Source organism: Zea mays, chromosome 2 (assembly GCF_902167145.1).
Source record: "Zea mays cultivar B73 chromosome 2, Zm-B73-REFERENCE-NAM-5.0, whole genome shotgun sequence".
NCBI lineage: Eukaryota > Viridiplantae > Streptophyta > Magnoliopsida > Poales > Poaceae > Zea > Zea mays.
Window position 1 is genome coordinate 206,414,676 of NC_050097.1, and position 12,951 is coordinate 206,427,626.

At 40.1% G+C, this 12,951-nt stretch overlaps 1 protein-coding gene across 2 annotated transcripts; it reads right to left on the reverse strand.

Annotated features, from left to right (window-relative positions):
* Positions 1–251: 251 nt before the first annotated feature.
* On the reverse strand, positions 252–6,459 carry LOC100382966 (lipid transporters). Of its 2 annotated transcripts, none has more exons than XM_035964907.1 (14): positions 6,212–6,459; positions 5,999–6,076; positions 5,300–5,394; positions 4,298–4,446; positions 2,963–3,114; positions 2,657–2,775; positions 2,384–2,547; positions 2,213–2,284; positions 1,912–1,983; positions 1,583–1,720; positions 1,053–1,208; positions 924–976; positions 670–842; positions 252–587 (listed from the first exon to the last, which is right to left on the reverse strand). In XM_035964907.1, the coding sequence occupies exons 3-14, from the start codon at positions 5,365–5,367 to the stop codon at positions 518–520; spliced, it is 1,386 nt and encodes a 461-aa protein (XP_035820800.1). In that variant the 5' UTR covers positions 5,368–5,394; positions 5,999–6,076; positions 6,212–6,459; the 3' UTR covers positions 252–517. The 2 variants fall into 2 exon arrangements, with proteins under 2 accessions (XP_035820800.1, NP_001169121.1); NM_001175650.1 differs by having other exon boundaries at positions 262–587; positions 5,999–6,084; positions 6,212–6,449.
* Between the last annotated feature and the right edge of the window lie 6,492 nt (positions 6,460–12,951).

Consider the following 12,951-nt stretch of genomic DNA (forward strand, 5'->3'; position numbering starts at 1 on the left):
CCTAGTAACCAAATAAGTGAAAAAGAAGGGAAAGGGACGGTTATGGATTCAAACAGCTCCAATCTACGAAAAATTGGGGCTTCGTCCACATGATCCAGCGACGCCACATCGGCCGCAGCTGCGCGCTAGGTAACTTTATAGCAGCTGATTGGCACAATGTGCCGGCGACCGGCGTCAGATGGTTCCAGGTCGTTGTGCTTGGTCACTTGGGGATCCATCTGGGCATCTGGCTCTATTCGGCCAAGCTGTTCTTAACAAAAGGAACCTAAACTTCTTCATTTAATTATAAATTATTGAATCACTAGCTCAATAAACCTGTAATATAAATATTGGGTCAACAAGAAATCCAGCAATTCCCATACGCAACCGATTTATCTATCTGACCGATTAATCCCCCCTCTTCTGTTAACTCCCGATCTCCTGCATACACACCAAATTACCCACCCACTATACTACCAGCTCTCTTTCATCAGGCGTTCCAGAGAGAATACGCTATGAAATGCGCTGTGTCTTCAAATCACTGGCTTTTGTCATTATGCTTCAAAGTTCTGATTATTTGCATCAAGAACTGCTTTTCGCCACGGTATCTGTTCAAACAGGGCACAGTAGAATGGTTATCACAAGTAAAAAAATAGCAAAGGCATATTTATGCAGTGATCTGGTGCTTACATCTCAAGTAACGCGATGCTCAAGCACATGATGCCAATCGCTATGTGAATGGGAACAGTCTGCTTGAACCTCGTTTTGTTCAAGAAAACCCTCTCAGAGAAAACAGTGGTCAGACCAGAAATGAGTAAAATGCCCCAGCCCGCAGGCACACAGCGCCGGAAAGAGAATGAGCCCTGTAAACAATGTCATTGGCTCTTCCATTAAAGAACAGACAACCTGAGGGATCCCAACGTGAAATATGAACAAAACTATACCTTGAAATAGTCTTTTATAAATACTGCAGAATATGATATTCGAAGCAACATATCTTTACAGATAGTCAAGGCACAAATCAAGTTATGCGGGGAAAAATGCATTCAAGAAAAATTAGAATCGAAGGATACTAATGGCATTAGCAGCAATTAACCCAACAGCTCCAGAAGATTTAATAAGAACAACATTTAGAATGATGTAAATCACCGAGAACAGAAGCAACATATCATTTGACTGCTTAAGCTGGTTTTCATTTGCAACAGCATGAAGAAAGGCTTCAGATGTGCCTGAAATAGCAAATGAACATAATCAGCACAGTTCCATCTGTACTGGAACCACTTACTAGCATCTACGATAATATATGTTAAGATAAGATCGCCTAGTACTCAACTATACAAATGCATAACATAAGCTAAGTTAAACATTTGCAACAGCAACTATGCAGTCTACATATCGATCAGGGATCACATAGTTCATTAAACTGCTGCATGTCTACTGTGTTATATGCATCAAAACTGTGACAAATTTCAATAACATAAGTGGAGGCAACAATAAACTGTTAGGACAAACTAGAAAAGCTATATGCACTAACTAACCGACTTTATAAAAAAACATAGTACAATGATGAAATAATCACAAAGTGGATGTAATGAATACAAACCATTCATTGCTAAACTGATGATATATAAACAATAGTAACGAAGAATAACTGGAGCCTCTCCATCACTGTGTCTTTCCCCATAGAGTAATTTTAGAAGGGTATATGAATAACTTGGACCAAATGAAATGATCACCAAACCTGCAGTTAGAGAATGACTATATTCACTGATTGTGAAGTTTTTTAATGAACGAGAAGTCAAGAACAAGGAAGTTGATAGCAACTAAATGTTTTAAGAAGAATGCTTGGAATCCGATTGACTGATTCTTAAACGAGATAAGACGTGAATAGATTGAAGCTGGAATGCAAGCACAACAGTGTCAAAAATGTACCTATTAGCATAATAAGCTTAAGCGCACCAAGCAAAGAGTCTTCAATATTGGATATATTTCGGGGACTCTCTCCTGTTGATAAATGCCATATAGGTAAATATAAATCAAAAATATATGAGAACAGTATAGTATCCCAGTAATTTTTATTAATATTAAATAGATGCTTAGTAGGAAAAAAATTATATAGATCCTTCTCCAGATATAATAGCCCATATCAATAATGTGAGTGCAAAGTTCAATCAAGCCAAAAGCTTGAGGTAAAACAATACTCAGCTCAAAGTTCAAGTGTACAAGAAAGAACCTGCCAATCGGGCAAAAGTGGCATATGAACTCTCTTCAAATGGCAAGAAAACTATCCTAACAACCAGACTCCCTGCAGAAATGAAATGAAATGAATACATATATTAATTTCATCTACTACAATACTAGCAGACAAAAGTAACTGGAAAAAAAAGATTATTCTTATGCTTACCTAGTTTATCCACAATACCATATGCGGCCTGGTTGTATGGAGTATCAAATAACACAAGGACAAATTTCTCGCCTTCTTGGAGTATCAACTTCCTGAAAGCCTGGCCTGTAAACAACATGCACATGTGCAATAACTGTTTATCGTAGTCCATCAGGTTTGATAACCTGACAATAGGCATGTTTGGCATCGATAAGCAAATGGAACTGAACTTAGTGAGAAATGAAACCTAATAATACAAAATACAAAAAACATGCAAAAAAATTGACAACTAACCTTAACGGAAAAAGATCTGAAGGTTTAGTATCAGTATACATAAGAAAATATGACCAATATCCAAAGAGAATGCAGGCCCCATAGACAACCTGGGACAGAGAAACTAGAACCAGCTTGTTCTGCAAGAAAAATTATTTTAGTACTGTATTCATCAATAAAAAACAATAATAAAAGAGTAATTGTTTTTCTAAGATGTCCTTAAGGTAGTTCATAACATGAGTAAAATTTTAAACTAAAAGAACAAGAGTAAATTAGGCAATTAACTACAATAGAGATTCAATAAAGTAAATGGCTCATGATTATTACCACTTTAATATGTCCTTTTATGAGGATGAAAGTTGTTAAACAACGGAAGAGTGTAGCTGTCGGTTCAACGTACACTCTTATATTATAGTATTTCTTTTTCTGGGAAATAATGTATAATGGTTCCGCCAGTAATTCCAGAATACAAGCAAATCCTGTTATTTGAAAAAGAAAAAAAAATGTTAGCTCAAAGCATGCATGTGGCATGTAAGGGCAAGGTCTGAGATTTTCATGCAGCTATTTTGTGTCATCCCAATCCCGAAGTAAATGCTTCTAAAAAGACAAATGTGCATACTGATTATTTCTTTTGGTTTGCAAAGTGAGCTTGGCTGCTTGGGGTAGACTCATTACAATCACAAATTAGCAGCTATTGCATGCGAATGCATGTGTGTTTGATGGAGCCTCCCTAAACATCAACACATTTTTTTTCAAAACATTCAGGAAGATGCTAACTTATGGGGTATTGCTGGAGCAACTGCACTCAGAAGATTGTGGGTGTAACTTTGGGTGGCATGGTTATTTGGGGTCGCCAATTGAGGCGCAGTGTAACCGGTCTACTTTAGACCTTTCTTTCTAGGTTGTTCGCTTCGGATTAAAGCTAGTTGTTCAGACTAATGCAGCTGCAATCCATATAGACAAAACACTATAGAAACAGTGGAAGCTTTAGCTGCATCAGTCTAAACAGCTAGCTTTAATCCGAAGGTTTCCATCGTTTGTATAGTGTTTTGTCTCTATGGATTGCAGTTGCATCTTTCTGAACAGTTAGCTTTAATCCGAAGCGAACAACCTAGAAAGAAAGGTCTAAAGTAGACCGGTTACACTGCGCCTCAATTGGCGACACCAATATAATGATACGCAGTTCTCCTAGATGTTCGAGAGAGAGAGAGAAAACAAATGAGCAACTCCCTAGCACATACAAGTGCCGGGTACGCTGGTCCCTCCAGACCACACGGTGCTCAGTATGCTTAGCTACAGCTAAGCTCACGGACTACTTGATTACACTATCTTACAATGATGCATCACACCTCTAGAAGAAGGCACATCAAACTATCAAATCATTTGTTTCATTGAAAAGAATGTATATCTTCTGTTTGCATGTGCAGAACTGACACCACTGTCAAATAATCTGATTCTAAATGCCAAATCCATTCTGCACTCAGTGGCTCCTCCTAACAGTTTGCCAAGTTAACCCAACAATAAACTAACAAGATCATTGACACAAGATAAATTAATCCTCAAAGGAACATCAAGTATCAATTATCGGTTCAGTATGAATGAACGTAGAGAAGTGGAAAGAACAGCCTGTAAGACGAAGTTAGTGCATGCAAGATGGCATACCGATGATCAATACAGCTTTCGCATAGGGGTCAGATAGCTTCACTCTCTTTAAACTCAACACAAGTATGCTGCCAACAGAAGTAATTAAGATGGACACTGGAATTACCATCCAAGCGACCATTAGTATCGCTTCAGAAGTCAACACATCACTGTAACAAACATATAAAGCTGTCATTTTAAAAGGCAATTCCAAGGCAGCAAGGATTAGAAAGAACTGCAAACACAGAGTAAGGTATAATTAAATTCATGCAGTATACAAGAGTATAGAAAAGCAGATGCCAGATGGAATGCCCATGTTTGTACAATTTTGAAATCTAGGAATTACGTTTATGCTCCGTTTGTATGTCGATATTGGAGAGGATGAAATTGAATTGGGTTGAATACCAAATCAGACATGGTATTGAAATGAGATGTGATTCCAATTCTATTGTTTGGATGTCACTGAATTGGAGTTTGGAATTATGCGGTCTAATTCCGCGTAATACCGAGGGGTGAGACTTTGTATTGGGAGAGTGGATTTCTAGTTATAGTCCAATTCCAGGGAATTGGGCCTCTGATTCCAAATCTCAATTCCACGTGCAACCAAACAACAACATTTAGGAAAGCTGAATTCAATTCCCAATTCTATGCTCCAATATCTACATCCAAACGAGGTTAATCTGCTGCAACCACAAGTTTTGTAATCCTGCCATCTTGTGACTGCTTTATCTTAGGTACTAATATAATATGAGATTTACTGCTTGTTGGTTGGAGATGGATATGAAAAGTATGAAGCCAAAATTTTGTGATCTTTGGTTGGATATTTAGGGAAGAAGGGAATTAATAAGAATTAGATATGGTCTTTCATATTAAGTATTTTTTGTGGCAAGTGAAAATTCTAATTTGGTCTATGCATCACACATAATTGCAGTTCATAGATATGCCTCAAAATTGAACATAAATAGATGAGGCTCACAATTGAACATAAATTGGTTCGTGACATGTAAAGATTTATTTTAATACCTCTGGGAATCATTACGCAAACATGCACGTCGAAACCCCTCCCGGCTTAAAAATAAGATGCAGTTCATAAATAGAGGAAGCTGCAGTGCAAATGCCTGTCAAATGAACAAGAAATAAATAAGCAAACATTTCTATATTTATACTATTAATAAACAGAAGCATCCATTTACGTACAAGTGCCATTGGTTAAGACATCTATATGGCATTTCTATTACATAATATCAATAAACAGAAGCATACATTCACATAAACTCATAAGGTGCCATTGGTCAAAAAAAAATATAAGGACAGGGCATTCTATGTGTTCTGAACCGTTGACATCTTGCTATTCATGAAGAGAACAACATAACTTACCTTAAACCACCCAAGTAAGACATGATAATACCTAGACACTTAAATGGATCCTAAATATGGATAAAACCTCTAACCTTAAACTAAATCTTCACCAAAAGCCAAAGAATATACGTCTGAGAATAAATTCATACCTAACCACAAAGGCGTGCACAGCATTCTAAGGTCCACATGAGAACTAAGACAGACTGACAGAGTTGAAACTTGAAGCATCAAAATATCAAATTCTACCATCATGCTAAAAGTATCTCCAGTGGATTTCACAACGCAAACGCTCACTTAAGGAGGCAATCGTAACCCCATTACACTGCGCTAAAAGAATGAACAAAGCAGAGGAGAGATCCACACCGACACAGCGCCATCGTCCGCCCCGAGCTGGCGCACGAACCAGATGTTAAATACGAAAGGGATAATCCTCGAGAGGAACTGCGCCGCTGACACAGACAGAGAAAGCACACAGAGTATTAGATCCCCAAAGCCTCAGCATCCGCCAGTCAATAACCACCCGGAGATCGAGCGATCAAATTAGGTGCGTGGGAGCATAGCAAGAGGCGCACTAACCGAAGTTGTACTTGAAGACGCCCATCACGGCGGCTCCGGCAGCCGCCGCATGGGGCGGCGCGGCGGCAGCCACCCCTGCTCCGGAGAGAAGTGCCGCATCATCCATCGCGCCGGCTTACTGAGTTGCGCCTCGGCCGGCCGGTGTTTCGCGCGGACGGAGGAGTCGGCCCAGGCGGCGGCAGGAAGTCGAGCGCGGCGGCGAGAGTCCGGCGGATGCAGCAAAAACAAACACCGGGAGATCGGGCAGCGGCGCGTGTCAGCTTGGACTCGGCCCTCGCCCCTTAAAACGCGATCCGGACCGTTCATTCCTGAGAACCTTTGACTCTTCGTACATAGGCATTGTCACTAAGGGGGAAATATCCTATGCAATCACTTATCCTGGTGCAAGCATGCAATCAAGCGATCTGGTACATCCGATCTAAATCTAATGATGACTGTTATTTTATATTTAACCCCTTCCACCTAAAACATAGTACCTATTTTACTTTTAACCCCTTCCATATGAAACCGTTGGATCTAGATTGGATGCTCTGGATAGTTTGATTGCACGCTTGCACCAAAATGAGTGATTGCACAGGATATGTCCTCGTCACTAAGGTAATAAGTATTCTATATCTCTACTACTCCTTATGTCTTAAGTGTAGGCGTCCACAGTTTTGGTTCTGCCATCGCTCGCTCCGCCTCCCTCCCCGCGCCCGCAGTCCCCGTCGCCGCGCCCGCAGTCCCGCAATCCCCGCGCCAGCAACGCCCGCAGAATCCCCCGCGCCAGCAACGCCCGTGATTCCCCTCCCCGTCCCTCGCCGTTCTCCAATCCAGCAGCGGCATAGGAACCAGCATCGCCCGCCCCCGAGTCGCCCTCCTGCTCGGATGAAGCTTCCCCTCGCGCCAAGCCGTGCCCGGCACCGGCCACCCTGCTCTGCACCAGAGCACCCTCTCCCTGCTCCTTGCCCTTCCCCTCCGGCAGATCAGGAAGCTTGCGCTCGTCTTGCCCCATGGCAATCAGCAATCGCGTTCCAAGATCGTGGGGTGGGTGAGACGCTGAGAAGAGGAGCGAAGAGAGAAGTTCGAATGGAGAAGAGCAGGGGCCGCCTCCCCCGAGCGGGCATCGCCACACCAACACCTACGACAGCCGCCTCCCCCACGTGCTCTCGTCGACCGAACGAGCAGGAGTTGGAGATTATGAGGATGCGTGAAGAGATGAGACAACAACGCGAATTTATGGAGGCTTGCAATGCTCATAATCAAGCGATGTATCAAGTGAGTACACATAATCCGAACTCTAAATTATTATATTTCAATACAACATATTCAGTAGTAACACATATGTGTTTAACAGTTAATGCAGCAACAGGGCATCACATCAAATTTTCCACCGCCACCACAATGGAGCCAATTTGCAAACACACCAGTTCCACCACCACAGTTCACCACCCCTCCGACACATATACCTGCACCTGGAGATAGGATACGTTTGATAACTCTCCATTAATTTATACACTTGTATACTTTTTGATATTTGCATTTAACGTGTTGATATTTGCTAACTTGCATAGGTTACGCCTGAAGCGGGTGGCAGTGGGTCTGATCCAGCAGCAGGGACTGGATTTGTTGACTCGCTCTTCGCGTTCCCTCCTCCTGGTGGTGAAGGCGGCAGCGGTCAAAGCTCTAACCACCCAAGTGGTGGTTATCTCTAAACACTTAAACTCGTGCTCGTTATGTTTTTAACTCCTGAACGTTATGTTTGTGTAAACACTCTCGTATCTGAAATGTTTGTGATGTGTGAATTATATCAATGTGTTTGTGATGTGTGATGTCAATGATGTGTTTGTGATGTGTGATGTCAATGCGTTTGTGATTTATATGTTTATGTGATACGTTTTGTCATATGTTTGTGATATATATGTTTTGTGTATGTTATGTGTGAGAAATATCTAATTTGGTGTTGCTGTTGCAGAAATATAGGTTAACTCCCGTCGGCCCATTTAATTCCCGTCGGTTTGACCATAGCCGACGGGAATTGACTATTAACTCCCGTCGGCCCAGATAATTCCCGTCGGCTGACCTGGCCGACGGGGATTAATTAGTAACTCCCGTCGGTTGTAGTGGCCGACGGGAATTAGCACTTATTCCCGTCGGCTCGATATTGGCCGACGGGGATTACGTATTCCCGTCGGCGGCCGACGGGAATAACCGTATCCCCGACAAGGGACGCCTGGCGGCTGACAACCGACGGGAATAAGGGCTAAACCGACGGGAATTACTTATTCCCGTCGGTTTAGTGCTTATTCCCGTCGGTTCCTGGCCGACGGGAATTAACTGTTTTCCTATAGTGCACCCCGCTCGCGAGGTCCGTGCCCGTCACGCACCCCTGTCCTCCCCGCCCCTTCACCCCAGACAACTTATATTGATGATTCCTACTCGGAGATAAATCTATTGCTACTCTGATGATGGCCGCTCGGTTCCCTACTCGGATATAAATCTGTTGCTAATCTATTGCTACTCTGTTCCTACTCGGAGATAAATCTGTTGCTACTCTGATGATGCCATTACAATCATCTGAATGTAATATGTGGAGTTATAATTACCATTATATGTTTCCCTTTCCCATACGCCAATGTCTATTTTTTTGTTATGTTCATGCTAGCTATTATCATCTTTACCTGCAGATGCAAGATTATACTCAATAGATGGATGTAATCAACCTATTGCTATTTTGACTAATTATATGCTTGTATGGTTTCAGTAGGAAGGGAGAAGAACCTCAAGTTCATTGTGCAGGTATGGTTCTTCATAATTTACACCATGTTTGATAGCACTCATCTTTCCATTTTTCTAGAAAATTATATGAACTCGATCTGAATGTAACACATAGAGTTTGAAAGAGAAAATAGAAACACAACTATTTTCTTTCAATCTCAGCGTGTGCACATTTGATTGGTGTAGGGTTGGGATCGAGATGCCCACGATCAAGGTACTTTTTATCAGCTGATCATCGCTTTGACTCCAACTCAAATGATTAAGTTTTTCTCCTAATGTTATATATTTCCTATTTTTTAGGGTCAATGTTATATATTTATTATTAAGAATTGTTCGATGTTTATAATCTTCCTGTTTAGGGTTATAATATTTTTATACTGTTTGGAAATATATAACATTGAAAAGGCAGTTAATTAATAATCGGGTGTCAAAGCGATGATCAGCTGATAAAACAATCATGCAACGAACACGAACACCTGCTCAGATCGGGTGTGGTTAATTAATAATCAAAGTCTGAACACCACCATGCAATAATTGCTGGTATTTAAAACAAGTGCTCCAAATCTCAATAATAATGCCAAAAGGTGTTCGTGTTCGTGTTCGTTGCATGATTGTTTTGTTAGTCGTCTGCTCTCTCAATCTCTGCCAAGAAAATTTGGCTAGCAGTTGTTCCTCGCTTTTTATTGATCGATCGGTAAGAGCTACTACAATGCACAATTTGCAAGTGGTATACGTACGTATTTGTTCATTTGCCAACGCCTAAATGATAACATAACCCCAGCCCATAGCACGACGACTGATGGATCAAAGCATGTGTGTTCGTCTTCTTGCCTGAACCCAGATTGACTCCAGACTCCAAAGAGGTAACATGCTGATCGACACTAGCTAGAATGGTTGATGCATGGCAACTTGCATTGACATGTGGCTGTCTCTTGTCAAGACATGTGATTCTCTTATTTCTCTCTCTCTCTCTCTCTCTCTTATTTCAGGAAAGGTGGGAAAGTAAATGTACCAACCTTTTAGCTTGTACACTGAATTTATGGCTTTTGCTTTCCAATCATGATTTCATTTCAGTTTTCAGTATTTAAGTGGTGTTTCACCTTTCACTTTCACCATGGTGTCTAGGTATACGAACCACAAGGTGATGGTGGATTTAATTTGCACGCATGAGAAACAATCATGTTTTTTATGTTTTGATAAATTTTTCATGAATATCTTTCACTTGCCCAATATTGTTAATATAAATTGACTTGACTATATGATTACCATTGTTAGTGAGTTATGAGCCTCAGCTAGCAGTAGTCATTTGAACGTAAGGAACATCTTCTAACATATAAATTCGGTTTCAACAACACTGTAGAAATATTTTATGACTCCTCTACTACAGCTTCAATCACATAATAACTGACTTATGTGTCATACATTGTCATTCACCTACCTACTTTAATTCTGTTTTTTACAGAGCTTCAGTTCACAAATACCTATGACCTGTGTTTCAGATGTACACATTTTCCTTTCTGTTCATAACAATAATCTGAATTATAGAAATGGACTGAAGTTTTGCTTCAACTTTTATTTGCTTTGGTAAATATATTGATCCCTTTCACATGTTGTCTGAATCAATTCAATTCATGCTGCATCTAATAACTATCTAGACTCAATTTGAATAAAATGGCTCTGTCGATCCATTAAGGGGGAAAGGTTTTAGAAAACAAGAGACGAGGTCCGAGGCTCAATTCTACTTTGACCACGAGTAAGCATTTCTTATCACTTAGCACACGAGTTTTTATTGCTAGCTTTGGTTTCATAACAATGAGTTATAAGAATGGACTGAAGTTTTGTTTCAGCTTTTATTTGCTTTGATAAATATATTGATCCCTTTCACATGTTGTCTGAATCAATTTAATTTTTCTTACATCTGATAATTGTCTAGGCTCAATTCTACTTTGACCATGAGTAAGAATTGCTTATCTCTTAGCACACCAATTTTTACTGCTAGCTTTACAAATTGGCAAACTACCTTCATATTTTTCTACATAATTTCTTCTTGCTTATTCTTGGAGGCAGGTTAGCTGCTTGAATCTGATATTTACCTGTGTTTTGGACCTATGTCTAAATTGACTAATATTCTTACCAATACCAAGATTCTTCATAATTTCTCTCTAATGCATTCTATTCTCTTATGTGCATAACATGACATGTATGCACATTTTGCCATTTGTAAATGTTCTAATTGTTGAAAATGTGTTAACCTATTAATATAGTGACTCGTAGGATTTTCCACGATGGCCATATTTTCCTTGGATCAATAAATATTTTTCTACATAATTTATTCTTGCTTATTCTTGTAGGCAGTTTAGCTAGCTGCTTGAGTCCGATATTTACCAGTGTTTTGGACCTGTATCTAAATTGACTAATATTCTTACCAATACCAAGATTTCGTACCAGAGCTACGCCATCGCTCCTGTTCAGGGAGGACAACATCCATTTGTTTGTTATCTTGCACGATTATGTCCTATGTTTTGTTTGCTGAAATCTATGATTTATGTTTCTTAGTAATTGATATAGATATCCATTTGTTTGTTATCTTGCTCGATTATGTCCTAAGTTTTATTTGTTGAAATCAGTGATTTATGTTTATTGTGTATGCAAGAAATACTAGATGTTTATCTCTTAATGTCTGGTTGGAAGTTTTTTTTGTGCTCCATACATATTTGACTCGACCCATACACATTTACCAGGTTTTAATAAATCTTGAAACAAAAGCAAGAAGGACCAACAGGGTGCTGCTCTCAGAGCTTGTCAAGCCGCACAATGCGACATCTCTCGCCCACAAGACACCTGTGCATATGATGGAAGCAAGAGCATGTACACTGCAAGCGAGATGTCGTTCAAATCATTGGAGTTCGTTGTCAAGTTGGGGAAGGAGGGCCGAAAAATGTAAGTACCACTCTTGTGCCCTATACTCCTATGTGCAGTACAATTGTAACTTGCAACTGCTTACTGTTGAATTTTGCATCCTATTACTTTAATTGCTAAAATTCAGTGAGTACAAGGTGACAATCCAATATGCGACACAGCCCAACCTATACCATCTTAAGCAATTGATCAATTGTCAGCGAAGGGACACGCCATATCACGCAATCCAAGCACTGGATATTGTCTTGAGTCACCTTCTCTCAAGTAGGATACCAATGCCTCCTCTTCACTGTTTGTTCTCTATAGTATCCTTCTTCGTTGAGCTGCTAACCATGTGCTTACTATTTTTCCTTTTGTTTCGTAGTTATGTAACTCTTTTTTGGTCCTTCTCCAAGAAGTTTTGGTGATGAGGACATTGCGGTGGGCTAGAGTGCTGGAGAGGATATTACCCGAGCTTCTGTCCAACTCAAATGGGCCTCATTGAACATTGGTAAATGATCTTATCCAAAAAACCAACTTGTACAAAATTACACCAAAGAATTGTTCGATTTCGGTTGTCTCAATATTGAGGGCTCTGACTGAACGGCTCTATGGTGGTGCGCCATTGTTGTTTCGACATTTATATCTATTTCAATGGAGCTTTGCATATCAAGTTCAGTTGGCAAGTAAATAAGAATTGTGCTATTTGGCGCAATCAAAATAACCAACTCGGTTGTAGATGATGGATGTTAGAAACAATGGTGCAAAGCATGTTTCTAAGTTCTGTTGTATTCTATTTTTGTGTAAACTTGCTAGCTACTATTTGCATCATGATCGTTGTTCACACGGTATGTTGTTTGTACTTTACAATAAGCATTCGTCTCTATTTTACTCTCTTTCACCCGCTTTTTTCATGATTCTCCTTCTTATGTAACATTAAACACAGAAACAAATATAAGGGCACTAAAATTTTGTCGAATAATTATACCGTCACAGCACATGTTTGTACTTTACAATAAGCATCAGTCCCTATTTCACTCTCTCTTTCACTCGCTTTTTTCATACTTCTCCGAATGTAACATTAA

Excerpts from the sequence above, each read along its gene's own strand:
- LOC100382966 (NM_001175650.1), bottom strand. The coding sequence starts at position 6,317 with ATGGATGATGCGGCACTTCTCTCCGGAGCAGGGGTGGCTGCCGCCGCG. Across the intron at positions 5,395-5,998 it reads CGGACGATGGCGCTGTGTCG|GCATTTGCACTGCAGCTTCC; the intron begins GTGTGGATCTCT and ends TTCATTTGACAG. Across the intron at positions 4,447-5,299 it reads TTGCGTAATGATTCCCAGAG|TGATGTGTTGACTTCTGAAG; the intron begins GTATTAAAATAA and ends TGTTTGTTACAG.